Here is a 17,701-nt window from a genome sequence, read left to right on the forward strand (position 1 = left end):
TTTCCAAAAATATAAGGCATTGGTTCAACTGCTTGAACGGTGAACTGATTGTACTTTGAAGTCATTGTTCGGTTTGCATCTACGTACAACTGAATTCTCCATTTTTTGGCTGATAATTACTTCGTAGTTTTTTGGACAAACCACTTATGTTTCTGTAAAAAAAAATGATTAGTTATAAGTTTTAATGTATTTCTATGTACGAAAATGTATAAATTTTACATATTTATTTTTTTATAGTTACCTCGTCCGAATATGATCTTAATTGAACTGCAGTACATGAGAATATGTTTTCTGCAATATCACCAAACATCACAGCATCTAGCAACTCTGTACCATCGTCGAGTTGTACATATGTCTTTGCACTAATAATTTATACAAAATATGTAACGGTTAGTATGAATATGCAAGAAGTTCAAATATTAATTTAGTTATAATGTGCTTAACCGACACAAATAATCTAAATATCACAGTAAATACATTAATAAATATAAATTAAAATGAGTAAAAAAATACCTGATATTCAAATGGAGAGTACGACACAAATAATCTAAACCGACAATAAATGGCAGGAACCTACAAGAAAAACGACATTGTAAATAAAAAATGACAATGACCATACAAACGCTCTACATCCAATTCCATTCAAAATGTATATTTATTTTATACAAAAAATAAATTCCAATTCAAATTGCATAGACTTCTCAAACACCAAAGAAATAAAAAAGCCAATAGGACTTAGGAAATAGTAAAACATCTAAAGAACATCATTGATTGCATTAAGAAAAAATAGAAAATAGTAATGTAGTACACAGTAATAAAATAGAAAATAATAATTTGAAATGTTGGTATAGACACACAAGGATATATACCAAGTTTTGATCTTCAAATAAGAGTATATAAAGCTATGTTTAAGTTTATGTCCAGCTTTATATAAAACTAATATTGAAAAATTTTAGCTTGGTCAATGACAGTGGCTCGCGACTGTGCTGCCCTCAAAAGTCGTGAATGGTGCAACGAGGTACTGGCTTTGAAGTTCAAACCATGGGGAGTATTATGGTGGTAGTAGTTTATGAAAGGCTGAAAAATAAGTATCTTATAAAACTGCTTCCTTAATTCATGGTGATATTTATAGGCCTAACTAAAAATATCTAGCTGTTTCAAAAAATAAAAAATAAAAAATAGTAATTTAATTTAAATATAATTCAAATAACTTTTAAATAGAAAATAAATTTATATTTATTTAACACAAAAAATATATATTTAATTCAAATTCATATTTAAACAAAAACAGAAAAACAAAAAAATCTATCTACCAGTCCGCTTGTCTTTCTGTAAAGTACCAACAGAAAAGACAAAAGACAAAAAAAAAAACAGTGCAATAGAATTTGAGAGTAGACAAAATTATTAACTTGTTAAAATCCATTTTTCTACTTAGTAGTTAATGAATGTGTGTGGGTGTGTGTGTGTTTGTGTTTATGTCTGTTGTTTAATCTTTTTTCTTATGATAGAGCTATCAAGAGTTTTATACATACATAGCATAATAATTAATTACACAAATATAGTAAATATGTATACCTATAATCCGTTAGCCATGAGTTTTGTTGGCAGAGACAACATTGTTGCACTTGCATTTTTTTCTTTAATGATCCTGTACAAAACGGCACATACAATACTAATGCCATACTGCAAGCTCTTAAGTTTCAGACTCTTGTTCTTGTTTCCGCAATCAACTCAACTTCTTTTGTTGCTTTTCCTTTGACGGATATTTTTGCAATGGATCGATCAACATTGATTTGGGCTCAGCAAAACAAGTCAAGGCGCCTTGAAGCGTTCTCCCATGGTAGTTCTGTTTAAAACAATCACATATAGTTAGTTTAGAATAAGAAAGAAAAACATGACATCTGAACATAACATAAGAGTTTGCTTCGCGTTTATAGAACAAACCAAAATCAGTAAAAGGTTATATCCAAGCAGATTGAAACTGTTATTGATTTGATTAAGATGCTAAACCAGTACGAAAAAGCTTATAGAGATTAAGCTTTACTCAAATATCCATCAAACATTATTGGCCTTGGTCTAAAAACACTTATATAAGCTACCGAAAAGGGCCTTCACCATATACAAAACTGAATTAAGCAAAAGTAATGCTAAAACTAAGGATTTCATTAGAAATTGTATCTCCCGTACCATGGAATTATATTGAATAAATATGTGTCAGTATATTATGTGAGCATGCTAATCTCATATTGAATAAAGAGATTGATCCAATCACCACAGAATAACCAAACCCATCAAAGGACTAAAGTTCTTACATTCAAATATATAGCAGTAGGAATTAAATGTTTGAACATATACTAAAGTACACAAATCACATATTACTGCCAAAAGATTTAAATAGAAATTAAATTTAAAGTTTTTTTAAAAAGTTTCTGGAGTAAGAACATGGTAACATCCAAAATGAAGAGACACATACCTCCCAATCAAGATGGTTGTCACCGGTTTCATAATCAGTCAATACAGAAACTGTACACTCCAAAGAGGGAAATTCTTTGGCATGTATGGGAGGAAATCTACGATCCCTCAAAGCACTGCAAAGTATCACAACAAAGTAAAGCTAAGAACATCATCAGTCAAAACAGAAACTGCATGTTGACAGTAAGAAGATTATAAGAATCTTGGTCTAAATATCCCATGCATGTTGTCCCTGTCGATTCATGTCTTTCATTTCAGCAAGAATGTACATTTTCCTAAAACAATACAGAATTGAGGTAACTCGGCTATCGTTTCTTTCTACCATTTTGTGTGTGAGGTATAGTTCTCAAATACGTAAAGATACAGTAAACATACAAGCAGATGAATTTACATGATTTGGCTTGTGACCATTAGAACAATACATGAAATTCATTTTTTTTTTACGATACCTGTTTAGAGCATAATCCTTGAACCCATTAACCAACCACCGTGCTTCCAGGGTTCCAATGCATCCACGTAGACGAGGTCCCCACCATTTACAGCTTTTTTCCAAGTGACAAACAATGGGCTAAGACCAAAGTAAAATATATTATGATTTTCACAGAAAAAATGTAGATATCTACAATTCTACTTCGTAACTTTTCCATTAACAAGAAATTATGTGAAAAGAATATATTTATATGGTGTTTATTTATGTATAGAGACCATGAAACTAAAAATTTCCTCTTTTTTTATTGTAATGTCTCACATTTAAGAAATTATGAGAAAAGAACAGAACAGAACAACATAATATAAGCACCATGAAAGATAACAACATAGGCAAAGAAGTACAGCCAAAATGGAATTTCACTGCAGACAGTCCCATTTCTCCCAAATTTTAGCATTATGCTTCAAAGTGACTAAACTTACTATGATTGTTATTATCTTTTACAATGGACATATGGGGAATCTGAAATTTTAACCTCCAATGACTTCAACATTGGAGATGTGACAAATCTTGCTGAAAAAACACAAAACTATTAACTACAAAGATTAAGCCTTTATTCCAATGTAATATCTTCCCCTGTTCGAACATCACTAATAGAAGCTTAAGAAAACTATAATGATTTTATTGAGTTGAGTACACACTTGACCATTCAGTTGCATAATCGAGTCACAACAAATACTACATTATGAAAAAAGGACCCTCAGTTAGAACTCAAATTGATCAAGCAAATGAACTGTTCAAACTCCCCTTAGTCTTCACAAGGAAACCCAGGAAAGGCAATATTGCCAATTCAAACACCAAGACAAAACGAAACCCATAAAAATAACAATAACAGTAACAAAAATGAAATCCCAAATCGCCCTTTAGAGCTAAACTCAACTCAGTACGTAAAGGTTTAAACTTTTTAAAAACTAAACGCCACTCAACCACACACAACACAATATAAATTACGAAACTTTCATCACTTCAATAATTTCAGATGAAACCCAATTATCATTTTAAAAAGATAGAAACTTTTAAGCTGAAACGATCATGATCAGTCAAAAGATGGTGTTTAAACATTTAAATTCCACATGCACATATTCTATGATATTTTAATTAAATAAAAAAAAACCCAGAAAAAAAAACGGAAAAGAATAATTACTGTTGACCATCATCGAAGGCTGGAGGAGGAACCTCTTCGTTGTTGTAGTAGGAGACAAGAGTATCGAAGCAATAGACCACCATTTCCTTGTTCGCCGACACCATCTTCTTCTCCGATTTTTTAATTAAGAATGAATGAGTAAAAGAACCGATCGATGAAAATCGAAGAAGATAAAGGAAACATAGATACTAATCGAAAAACAGAAAGAGGCGAAGTCATATATTACGCAAACACAGCAGTAGAAAACCATAAATTCCAAAGCATAAAAGTCTATCTTGATTCGAAAGCACAGAAGGCAAAACATTAACTATATTTACAAAGTGTAATGATTAAGCCATTTACTTTTCATTATCCTTTTAAACAGCAACCCTTGATTCAAATGGCAATCCAAATAAAAATGTACTTCACTCCAAGATAAAAGCCAATTCAATCCTTACTATTATTTAACCATAAAAAACCAATTTTTCTTTTTTAACAAATCAATCTCTTCTCAAACTTTTCAAAACCCTCAAAATTATATCAGAGAAAAAGAAAGAGATGGCGGAAAATACCTCCCAAATGATCATAGCATCCTGGTTGACCCCCTTTTGCCCTTGCTTTGTAAAAAGCGAGGTGACATCAGAGCAGCCATTCAAGCAAATCCGACCAGGAACACGGTGAAGCCGTTTCTCTATATGTGAATCGATTGTGGAATAGGGAGAAGAAGGTGATGCTGAAGAAGACGAATTAGAAGAAATTGTCCTTCGAATCTTTCTCCTATCCCTACTCCTTCCTCCGGGTGATGATGGTGAAGCCGAACCATAAGGAAGAAGACCTCCGGCCCCGGCAGATGCTCCTTCCACCGAAAGACACGAACCCATACCCAGGGCTCTGACTATGTCTAGCAAGCACTCCAGGTCTACCAGACAGTCAGAGCTACTCCGACTCTCCACCAACAGATCCGTCGTCGCCGTCGTCGTTTTTACAGAATCCCGCTTCACCTGTTTTCCCGGTTGCCAAACACAAACCACTATTCAATCACACCAAAATCCAAACGCAAAAAGAGAAAGAGGCGAAGGCTTTTCCCGAGGAACTGTAGAAAAGGATCGACGATTCAATTTAATCCCCGGATCAAAGCCAGACCGGTGTCTGGGATTTTGGATTGTGAGAATTTTAAGAGAAACAAAAGAGTTTTCAGAGAGAGAATATGTAGATTTGACAGTCACGATTCAAAAAATGGTGGACGATTGTTTTTGGGGTTAAATTTAACAGAATATTCTTTTATTTGTAAAGCATATTCTGTTAAACCAAGAATTGTCGTTAGATAGACACTTTTAATATATAAAGATACATTTCTATATTAGCAAAAAAATATTATATATTTGTTTAACTAAATTAAATAAATTAAATTAAATTATGTATACATAAAAATAGCAAAGTTAGTTTTATTATGATGTAAAAGTTAAAAGTAAAAAAATAAAATAAAATTAATGATATCTTTTGAAGAATAAAGTAAAACATGATTGCAGGTCTTCTTTAAACTTGACATATAGGAAGGGATTAGTAGTGCTAGTCACCACAATAGTACAAGGTATTATATTGTAAGTAATCTAATTATATATTGTGTTTTACGTTGTGAAATTTTTTAACTATTTTATGAAGTAACACTTTATGATTATGCAACTTTATGATTATGCAAGATATCACTGGTTCCTATTAATATCGATATTTTTAAGAAGAAAAATTAAGATTTATTCAATTCAAATTTCAACATGTATTAAATTGTGTATTCAAAACTTTTCATGTTGTTAAAAGTTTTTCCAAACTATCGAAATTGATAGATTTAAAGACTTATATATAAATTTATTCAATTTTACTAACAAATGTCTAATATAATGATTATTTATGTATCAAACCGTATCTCTTAAACCTCCATTCATGTCAAGCTGCCGTTAGTAAAATTAAAAAAAAGTTTAGGGTGACATATCCTAATTAGCCTAAAGCAAGAATGAGGCTAACCAATGACCACCATCCATCATTAGAATCATTACTTAAGAGCATTTTCAAAGGAGTTGCGTAGTCTTGCCACATATGTAATGTAGTACAATTTCAAGAATAATTTTATGTGAAGTGTTGTTCAATATAAAAAATAAATACATGACTTTTTTTCTTTTTTTTAAAATTTTTTTTTTATTAAGAATAAGTTTTTTTTAATTGAAAAATTATTAATTCGGCCAAGATAAACAATGTGTATATTTTGGCAAGTATAAGTGTTCTCTCTATTAAACATGCTCAAAGGAGCAACAACAACAAGGGTATATATGATAAAAAAAAAAAAAGGTAAAGAGAAAGGGCAAATAGGTAAGTAAATAAATTACTGTTGTCAAAAAGGAAACAATTACAATTACGAAGGGCTGGAATTTGGGATATAATAATAGGATTCCTTGGCATATGAGAGCGTTCACACATGAGATGAGATGATATTGATAATAAAGCTAATAAATTTGACACCCATTTCTTCCATATTTTCTCCCTACTCGCTGTTTACTTACCTTTTCCTACCCCAATCCTTCTCTCCATCACTGCTTTTCTTCCTCACTTCTATGCTATTCGATTCCTTCCTTCTCTCATCTCATCATCTTTCTCCAGTATGATTCTCTCACTTTCCTTTTCTACTTTGTTTTAATATTCTCTGAAATTTGATCGCCATGGTCGTCTTCATCTTTTTTGTTTTAATAATTTAATTTTTGTGGGGCTTTAGGTTTTAGGTGCGGTCTGTGTGGAATGAAGATCGAGGAATTGGATGACGTGGATTCTGATCGGAACGACAGCGTTTACGAAACGCAGATTGTGAAGGTCGACGCCAAGAGAGCTCTTGTCGGAGCTGGGGCTCGGATCCTTTTTTACCCGACCCTTTTGTATAATGTGCTTCGGAACAAGATGGAGTCTGAATTCAGATGGTGGGACGAAATAGACCAGGTTTTTTTTTTCTTTCCCTTTTAATTATTATATGTATGGTTTTGAGCCTATTCTATGAGCACTGCTTGATCCTTTTTTCTGTTTTGGTTGCTGAGAAAGTTGATACCAAAATATCAATCAAGTAAACAAGATTGAGTTGTTGTATGGATTTAATTGTTTTAAGTTTAAACCGCAATTAAGAATGACCCTATTGACTGTTTTTCTGCTATTGTACTCGGTTCTGTGAGAGCAGAGAATTGGGGTAATGCAAATTACAACTTTTGATTGAAGGCCTCTGTTCAATCTGTTTTCTTATGTTATGTTTTTGGGTAAAGATTGAAGCTTTTTGGTTTCCAGTACACCCCAGTAACCAAATTGTGCGTCCTATGATTAGCTGGCGATCAAATGCGTCTTTAGCTGTTCTTTTGGGCGGTTTTATCATACTCTATTTTTTTTTATTTGTCTACGGTGTTTGTGATTTTGGTTCGTGTGTGAATACTGAATGGTTATGTTTTGTTTTTCTTCAGTTTCTTTTGCTTGGTGCCGTTCCATTCCCTAAAGATGTTCCACGGCTGAAGCGGCTTGGTGTTGGTGGTGTAATCACTCTCAATGAACCTTATGAAACATTGGTTCCCTCGTCGTTATATCTTGTGAGTCAACACTGCATATGATCATTATTGCTATTTGTTTATAATTTTAAAACTTGCTTCCGCAATTGGACACCTGATGGATGATGTAATGGGAAGTGTCAAGAATAAGTAAACGGAGAAATGTGATGAGTCACTTTTTGGTTTACTGTTTTCTCATCAAAATGTGTCCGAATTTCTTTTACTCAAATTGATAAACTCACCATTTAATTATTGTTTAAAAATTATATAGGTTTGATTCTCACGTGTTTTTGGGTATTCATGCTCTTGTATGTGATATCATTGTTTGTTAATATTTTGAATTGGTCAGGATTGGTCCCAAATTTGAATAGGCATCTTTTCCATTTTCTTAACTGGGAAACAAATTTATCAGAAAAAAGAATCCAAGGATTGAACTTTCTGTACTATTTCATGTAAACAAAAGTTTGAGAACATTATAATCTTAGTGTGTTTCCTATTCACTATATTTTGATGATTTTCACTTTTCAGGCCCACGGGATTGACCATCTTTTAATTCCTACTAGAGATTACCTTTTTGCTCCTTCGCTAGTTGATATTAGCCGAGCTGTGGAGTTCATTCACAGTAAGTGATTAACTATGCTCTCTTAGTGTGATGATGTAAGTTGCTTAAACTTAATGTTTCTAAGTCTATATTTTGGATCAGAAAATGCATCTTCTGGTAGAACTACTTATGTCCATTGTAAAGCTGGTCGTGGTAGGAGCACTACAATTGTTCTTTGCTATTTGGTAATATGCTATCCTTTGCATTGATGGTTATTGATCTGCTATTAGACTAATGCTTTGTTGGGCTAGACATTGTTAATGGTCTTCACCGTACACATTTGACTTACCTCTGCAGGTGGAGTACAAAAGTATGACACCAGCTGCTGCACTTGATTATGTACGGTCTAGAAGGCCTCGTGTTCTTTTAGCCCCCACTCAGTGGAAGGTATATCTCTCTAACTTATTTTAATTATTTCATTAACTTATCATTGACTTCATAGGCTATCGTGAGTATTGCTCTTAGATGTGCTATATGTAAGAACATTAAGCTTACAAACTACATAATAGTTTCATTTTTGCTTCAAATAATGTCAATAAACAGGCTGTTCAAGAATTTAGCAGACGAAGACCAGCTACGGCTGCATACTCTCCCTCAGGAGATGCCGTTCTTATCACAAAAGCAGACCTTGAAGGGTATCATGGTGCTGCTGAGAATGCTAGTAAGCAACTTGATATGGTTCATAAAGTGGTGAGGACCAGTCCAATGATAGCAAGATTGTCATGCCTATTTGCTTCTTTGAAAGTATCTGGTAGTTGCGGAACAGTTTCTAGGCGCTTACCTGTACCGGAGCCACGTGCTTGCTGAAAAACCCTCATGCCCTCCAACTAATCGGTTGCTTGTACAGAAGAGCATTGTGAAAAATAAGGCTACAAAAAGCTAAGGTTTCAATGCACATTCGGTAGCTTTGTGTATGGGAAGAGAAAGATAAGTGAATGAAAAAATAAAAGAACAAAAAGAAAAAAAAAACCAAGCGGAAGTCTTGAAGGTTTGTGTATAACAATGTTTTGAATCTTTGATGACTGAGAAATATGAATGAATATTCTCAGTTCCGCTTTGTACATGAAACTTGCACCAATTTTCCGACACCCCATAATCATTTCTTTTTAGTATTGAAAATCTACAATAGGGTAGGACTAATAGTATATATTATGTTTTCTGTTACAATGAGGATCTTATTAGATGAAGTAGTTAGCGTAATGGCAAAGGAAAGATTGGTGGCTATGATTCGATTCTATTCTATTGAATACTTTATGAGTCAATTTAGTGCTGAAAACTAGCTTTTCAAGTCCCGGGAAGATGTTAGTTCCTAGAAGGGTTGGTCGGTTGGTTAGTTCCTAATTGGGAAGGTATTAGGAGTGGAGTCATTACCCTTTGGAGAACGGTGGGTAGGTCGGTCCCTAAATAAAGAAGACTATTTTTATAGGTAAAATGATCAATTTGTCATTGCATATTGTTTATTTAATGCCAATTATGATAGAGATGAGTATTGAAGGTTCTTTATTATAATAATTTGTTCATAATATTCAAATTTTAATGCAAAATGATGAATCGGCTGCATTCAGAATTAACTAATAGTTAATCATTACTCTAATCTCTTTTTTTTTTTAAACAAAAATTTCAAATTTTTTGAAAAGCAATGAAATACCCAAGTTATTAGAGGATCTTATCTTTTTTGTTATAGAACAACCAATTTATGTGTAAAAACAAAATCTGAAATCTCAGCTATAAATCGCCTATCATAAAGAAGAAATCTCAGCTATAAATGTTGTGTCATTCATTTAATTGATCTCAGCCCCCAACCAGCTATAAATGGGTTACAAATATGACAGTATTTAGATATTTAGTTGGCCGGGAGAAATAAAATCTAAAATATATATATAATAAAAAATTATTAAATTTTTTCTTATTTTGAAATGATCTCTTTTAAAATAGAATTATTATTTTACTGAAATGGTGGAAAAATTATTCTACTATTTTAATATGCAACCAAATAAAAATTGTTTATTTTTCTATTTTATTTCATTATTTTCAATCAAATACCTAGTGTTTGAAATTCTAATAGTATGATTTGTGATGGAATCATTCTATTTCTATGCAATACAAACCTCTTAAAGCTTTCTTGCTTTGAAATTCTATTCACAAATCACATCCTTTTCACTCTGATTTTATACACAATAGGAACCAAGCATGTGACAAGACTTTTCCAAATACATGTATTTAATTATCTGCCACATTTCTTAGTTTAGACTATTCTAGCATTGTTTTTCTATCTAATGTCTTATCCAATCTTATCTTAAGAAGAATAATCATATATTATCATATCAAACTTTGTATTTGAAAATATGTTGTTTTCAAGATATTATATTCCATCCATTTAGTCAGTATTATTAATTTTGTCATGTTGATGTTGGGTTAGGAAACTCTCTTTAGGGTCAATGGCCCTCAAGATCCAGTACGTACAAGTCACTTATTACAAACTTATATAAGTCATATGACTAACAACCTTATGTCATATTACGAATTAATTTTGATAATGTAAAATATTCAAAAAAGTTTAAAAATTTATAAATGGTTTTAGATAATTACTACATAAACCACTATTAAGAGAAAAAAAAAATAGATTAAACAATTATCCTCATTGTTAAAACAGTTAAAAAGTAAATACAGAAACGATTCTTTTGAAAATATACTATAGAATATTACAAGTTTATTAATATCTAATATATGAATAGTTTTTCTTACAAATAAACAAATAATATATTTTTTTAAAGGGACAAATTAGCTTTTGCAGCTTACTAGGATTCGTTTGTAACGTCGTATTAGGTCGTATTATATTGTATTGTATTATATTGAATTGGATTATACATCATGTTTTTATACAATACTATGTTAAATTTTAATTTATACTAAAATATTATATATTTAAGTGTCCATAGAAATTAATATCACAGATAATTTTACATAAAAATATTATATAAAATATAATTTGATATAATACTATAATACAATACGGTGTAATATACAATGTAACAAACTAACCCTAAATATATGAATACTAAATTCAGCCAAATAATGGATTTGTCTTGCCTTCTATTATAAAAGAAACTTGTCTTTTTCGATGTTGCGTATTACAACACCTTCACTATAACTATTTTTAGCCAAAATGAAGCTATCACTGTTGAAGCAGTTGTGTTTTTCAATCACAACATCCTATAAAGTGGTTGCTATTTCAAAAAAAATAATAATATATTTACACATTTGTCTATTTATATATTATTATGATTTTAAGTTTGAATCTAAAATAAATATTTTTCAAAATATTTGAATAAATTATAATATTTTAGCTCTTTGATCATTTTGTTTGATAGTTTGGCTATAGTTGTATCAATACATCTTTACAGGACGATCCTTATTAATTAATAATATTATCTTGGCACTCTTATTTATTTTGAGATTTCTCTCAGTGAATTTAATCGTGAGCTTTTCCTGAGGCTAATTTTTTAATATATATTTAAAAAATTAAATTAAAAATATATTATATCAGATGTTCTATTTTTTTTTATTTTAAATATCTTTTAAAATTTACTCTATATTTACAAAATATTATTTATTATTTTAAATATATTTTAGTAGTTATTTTAGGTTTTAATATTTTTTAATAGGTAGATAGATTTATATAAATATTAATATTATATATTTAAAATGAATAAAATATATTAGAAATTAAGTATTTGTGATGTACTTTAAAAATTTTAATGTATGCAATGTAATTTAAAAGTTTGATATAATATAGAAATAGTAAAACTTTAGTAATATCTTAATTAGGTAGAGTAAATAAACTAACGAGAATGTTTTGGGAAACTTACAAAAATACTGTTTTTTTACTAAATGTTTTCAAAAATACTGGGATACGGCAAACTTTACATTTTTACTGTCCAAGCCCATTTTTATTTCTTTTATATTGTCCAGACCCAATATATTTACTTTTATACTGTAAACAGTAAAAAAACACAAACAGCACCTCTCCTTCGTGGTTGGGGACGGACAAATCAACACCAGAATCATATAAACACCTGAAAAAAAACCATAAAATCTGGAAAAGAGAAAAAATTACTAAATCAACAACAAATTACTGTTTTGTAGTGTTATTTTACTGTTGTTTTAATATGAAAAAAATGCCACGTAAATGAAATATTGTGAAAAATGACAGGACATGAAATCTATACCAGTTCTCATAAAGAGCAATGGACAATGGAAAAAAGAACATAATTATTTCAAGATAATGTGACAATGCTCGAAAACAACACAACAATACTTGAAAATAACACAGCAACAACAGAATCATACACATTGGAACACCAATTAGAAGAAGGAGGAGAGTCAAAAACAAGAGAATTTGAAAATGACAAATTCGACATAGTTGACTATGCGAAGCTGGTTGCTAAAAAAATGGTAGAAAAACTTGAAAACAACAGTTAAAAAGTAAATCCAGAAATCGACATCAACAACTCGAAGCTAATAACAGATAAACAACAACCAGAAGTTGAAAAGGTCAGACATACAAAGACAAGGAAACACTGAAGAAAGTTTACAGCTACTACGCAATCAAAAACAATCTCCAATACAGTTTTTGAAAACATATTTAATTGGGTTTCAGTAAGAAGTTTTTTAATATCTTCAATAAAAGAGTAATAATTAGAGTTTATAACTCTGGAATGGTAGTATTCCGATCGGGTGTACTTGAATTTTTAATCCTATAAAAAAACATAATAAAACACTACTAAAACAAAAAAAAAAAAATGAACATAAAAACAAGCATAAAAAAACTCTGAAATGGTAGTATTTCGATCGGGTGTACTTGGATTCCCAATCCTATAAAAAAAAACATAAGAAAACATAAGAAAACACTACTAAAACAAAACTAAAACAACACAAAAAAAAAAATAAAGAATATAAAAAATAAGCATAAAAAACAATAACAAAATAAGCCATAAGAGTCATCAAACGATACAACACCACCACTCACAAAATCAGAGCTAAACTACAACCCCAAAAAAGAAAAAAAAAACTGAATTAGTGAAAACAACAAAAACCAAGTAAAGTTTATGTTGTTCTAGAAAAAATAAATAAAGAAAAAAAGAATTGTTTTTACTTGGAAAGTTTGAGTTGTCTGTTGTTCTTCTTCTTCCTCTGTATTGTTCTTCTTGCTTTTCTCTCTCAAAATCCAAGTAAAAAAATGAATGAAATGAATGAGCTTTGTAAGTTTTTGAAATAGTGAAGAGTAGGGAGAAGGATTTTATGTAAAGTCTTTGTTGATGGTCTTTATCTTAAATACTAATTTCAAGAAATTTTCTATAGATTTTAACCCACAAAAAGAGATAGAGAGAGAAATAAAATACATATATAAATTATTGGGAATGGGGATCACGTGGGTGGTTTGTGCCCACTTTCAAATTAAGTAAAAAAATGTGAGTTGAAATTAAATTTTAAATTTAAATAAAAAAAAATTGACATGAAATGAAAGTGACATGAGAGTCATCAATCAAATTCAAATTTAAATAAAAAAAATATGACATGAAATGAAAGTGACATGAGAGTCATCAATCAATTATTGTAAACTTTTTATATATACAAATTGAATCAAGACCAAGGCAGTATACTGCCGTAATAAACAAAAAAAAATTAAAACAGTAAAAAAGCTAACTTTGCCGTGTCACAGTATATTTGAAAGAAAAATGGAAAAGTTAGTAAATGATGTAAATTTCCCAATGCTTTTATACTTTTAAAGCACGATAGAAAAGATTATTGAAGAGATCACAAACAGAAATACTATTGAAAATTTAGAATGTTTCCTTTTAGCTCTTGTCACATGCGCATGGTAGCAAAGCCCAATCTTGGGCTAAAGGGGGCTAAGCTCGTGCTTAGGCCAAGACTTAAAATTTTATACATAGGTATGGATAGTTGTAGAAAAAAATTAAAGAAAATTACGTTGTATACTTACTTTATTTTACATGTTTTAATTTTTACCTTTATTTTTATATTTTTTAAAATATACCCACTTTTATAGATGATGTCCTCATTATACCTCTTAAGTTAATAAGAATTATGTGCTAGATTTAAGTGGAAGGTGAGGGTATATTGGGTAACCTACTCACAAAAGTGTGTACATTTATTTTTGATTAATAGATACAAAAAAGAAGTATTTCTCAACTTATTCTCTGTGAAATTTTGTGGATTAAATCATACCCAAGCCCACTTACCTATTACATTTACACTCAAATAAATAAAAAAAAATTAAATTTGTTTTGGTAACCAATTTTATAGGTCTTACCAAAACAACCGAGTATCCAGTTGCTGGTATAATCGGTTACCCAATTTTACTTAAAATCTACAACTCGAAAAATTTTGAGCCTAAGAAAACTGCATCTTATATCCGCAATAAGCCATAATCTAACTAAACATAACTTCACTACAATAAATTGGGGCTTTAGGGACAACTTTTGTCATCTCTAATAGTGTAGGAATTCGCCCCTAAAATTTTTTATAAGTGACTTGTCGTCTCTAAATAGTTGTCCTTGATAGTTCGCTCCTAAAAAAAAGCACTAGAAGCAACAAAAGTAACCACTCCTAAAAGTATTTGTTAGTTATGAATTTTGACTTTTTAGGGCGACATTATCACTCTTAAGAGTCGCCGCTAATATATTTAATATTTAAAAACAATAAAAAATTTATAATATAATAAATATATATTTTTACAAATGAAAATTATATTGTACTTTTAACATTAATAATGTTAGAGATTTTATTACAATAGAAGAAAATCAAGATATTACAACTCTATTGTAATACAATACAAGGACCAACAAAGAGATTAAATAAATGTTACAACAACATAATATACAATATATATACACTATATATATTATATATAAGAAATGTAGAAGATAAGAACAAATGCAATATAAAATATGTGTATATAATAAGAGAATAATATATATGTATAAACACTCACTCACAACCTTGAGTGTAGATTAGTGGGGATCACCATGACTTGAACAAGGTATTACACCTTTGTCCAAAAGCTTATTTCCCCTATCTCTAAGCACTAAGGGAACTCTCTAGGAAATAGCTTTGGGAATTATCAAGCCTTTTAGGGTTTTCTAGCAATGTGCTTTTTTGATAGAAAACTTCATCTCTAAAATGAGCACCTTAGACCTCTTTATATAGTGTTTAGGATATCACCATTTGAAATTCAAACTCTTAACCCCTATAGATGTTATGGACTCAAATGTAACTCTTACACACACCATAACTCCTATAGCATTAAGAATTTCAAATAAAGGTGTGTAACATCTTTTACACTCTTAATATTGGTGATAATGGTGGAGGTTACTCATAGTAACAACTCCCCAAATGTTACAAAAAGATGACAACTAATATAGTCATGTGTTACATATTATTAGTTTATTACACATATTTAATCTATATATTATATTATTATAAATAATATAACAATCCCCCACTAGATTAAATATTATCTCTTTAGTAATAAACTTGTAACATTTGTAACATTTATTTAATCAATCAAAAATATTATATCAAAAATATAACATTCCTCCACTTTGATTGACTAAATACACACTTCTAAAGAAATCTTGCTTAGGTGCATTAGGTAAAATGTCTTTTGACTTGAATTTTACCTTAGTGTAGTTACCACAAAGTTTGATGAAATTTTGGTTGCCGTAGCATTGAACCATTATTCCTTTAATACAAACCGGTGATAACACACACACCCTCGCTAATGCTCACTTGAGACTGCATGTCTCGCTCTTGCACCGTTAATGGCCATGTGCAAAATTCCAATTAATGGACTCTCTAGAGAAGACTCCCAATTCTCATAAGAGTCGGCACCACCTCTAGCCCATATAGGTGGAGTTTTAGTGTCTCACCACTCTTTAGACACTTCTTAAGCTTAAGTGAGTTTTCTTAAGCTTAAGCTCCATTAAAAAACCTTTTGGTTTTAACCCTCAATTTTCACAACATGTACTCATCCATAGATGGGACAATTGAGTACCATATTCACTCTATTGACTTGTTATTACCTATTGAACTTAAGACTAGATGTTTACTAGTGTTAAGATAGGTTACCATCAATGAGCAAAATACTAAGGGAGTTTAGGTCCCATCCCTCAAAAATTCATGCTTTAATCTTGTACGGAGATTAAGCGATTTGTTATAACCTCTCACTATTGATTCCATGTGAATCATGCATGCCAAAATATAGTGTTCACTTTGTGACCACTTTTCTCCTTAAGTACTTAAGCTTTGAAAATTTAATCATAAAAGATTAATTTTCACACAACTCAAATTCTCAATAATTTTGATACCAAACATATCAAAAATACACCAATTTAGACACCAAACATGTCTAAATTCTCATATTTTATTTCTAGACACCAAGTATGTCTAAACTTTCTCATATTAGAGTATACACCCCCACAGTTTCACATTTCATTATCAAGACAATATCTTGATTTTAAAATATAGAAGACCACTTTGTCTCTATAACTCTTTTAATTAATTTCCTTCTTGAAATTATTTTCACTTAACTTTGACACCAAAATATGTCAAAATTTTACATATACACATAGCCAAATTTGATTTAGAATTTGAATTCAAAATCAAATAAATTAATCAATAATGTCTCAACACATTTTGATTAAATTTGTGGCTCATCCCCACATTTTTACCATAAAGTGTATATAAAATATCACTTTTGTGTATTTTCCTCTTCAAATGACTCTTTAAGGCCACTTTAAAAATACCATTTGACATTTTTAGTTTTCTCAACAAAACTAAAATATCAAACTCACATTACTACTCATAAAATAATGTGATTATTTTTACTCATAATTTTAAGGTTATCTCCTTATTGAGATTAGCCCAAAATTATACCAAAGTTAACAAAATTCTCATCAATTTTGTTCACAACTTTGATCATTTAAGATTCAAAATTGCTTCTCCAATTTTGTTATCTTTTCACTATTTTTAAATCCACATTGATTCATTTACTTTTGAGTCCAAAATTGCTCTTCCAATTTATGGCTCATTTCACAAGTTTGGATTCACTTTTAATCCATTTGTTCTTGCTTATGACAATGCAAGTCCAATAAAAGTGTAACTCTCATAGTCCACTTTTTCTTATCTCAAATATGAGATGCTTATCTCTTATAACCCAATAAAAGATGTAACTTCTCAAAAGTCATCTTTTATTATCTCATAAAGTGAGATGTTCACTACCAAATTGAAAAAAAATTTAAAATATTCTTTATTCACAAAATAGATGATAATAATTTCCACATCAATAGCAATAAACAATATTATATTATTACTATCAACATTATTATCATACTATATATATAACTCATACATTAATATAATATGTATGT

At 30.2% G+C, this 17,701-nt stretch overlaps 1 protein-coding gene and 1 pseudogene across 1 annotated transcript; one reads left to right on the forward strand and one right to left on the reverse strand.

Moving 5' to 3' along the window:
* Positions 1-1,203: 1,203 nt before the first annotated feature.
* On the reverse strand, positions 1,204-5,308 carry LOC133031130 (uncharacterized protein At2g38710-like; annotated as a pseudogene).
* A 1,179-nt stretch (positions 5,309-6,487) lies between these two features.
* Positions 6,488-9,368, forward strand: LOC115706028 (phosphatidylglycerophosphate phosphatase PTPMT2). Its single transcript, XM_030633527.2, has 7 exons — positions 6,488-6,730; positions 6,844-7,061; positions 7,568-7,690; positions 8,177-8,270; positions 8,352-8,434; positions 8,547-8,636; positions 8,793-9,368. The coding sequence occupies exons 2-7, from the start codon at positions 6,867-6,869 to the stop codon at positions 9,054-9,056; spliced, it is 849 nt and encodes a 282-aa protein (XP_030489387.1). The 5' UTR covers positions 6,488-6,730; positions 6,844-6,866; the 3' UTR covers positions 9,057-9,368.
* Positions 9,369-17,701: the final 8,333 nt, after the last annotated feature.

This window comes from Cannabis sativa, chromosome 1 (assembly GCF_029168945.1).
Source record: "Cannabis sativa cultivar Pink pepper isolate KNU-18-1 chromosome 1, ASM2916894v1, whole genome shotgun sequence".
Lineage (NCBI taxonomy): Eukaryota > Viridiplantae > Streptophyta > Magnoliopsida > Rosales > Cannabaceae > Cannabis > Cannabis sativa.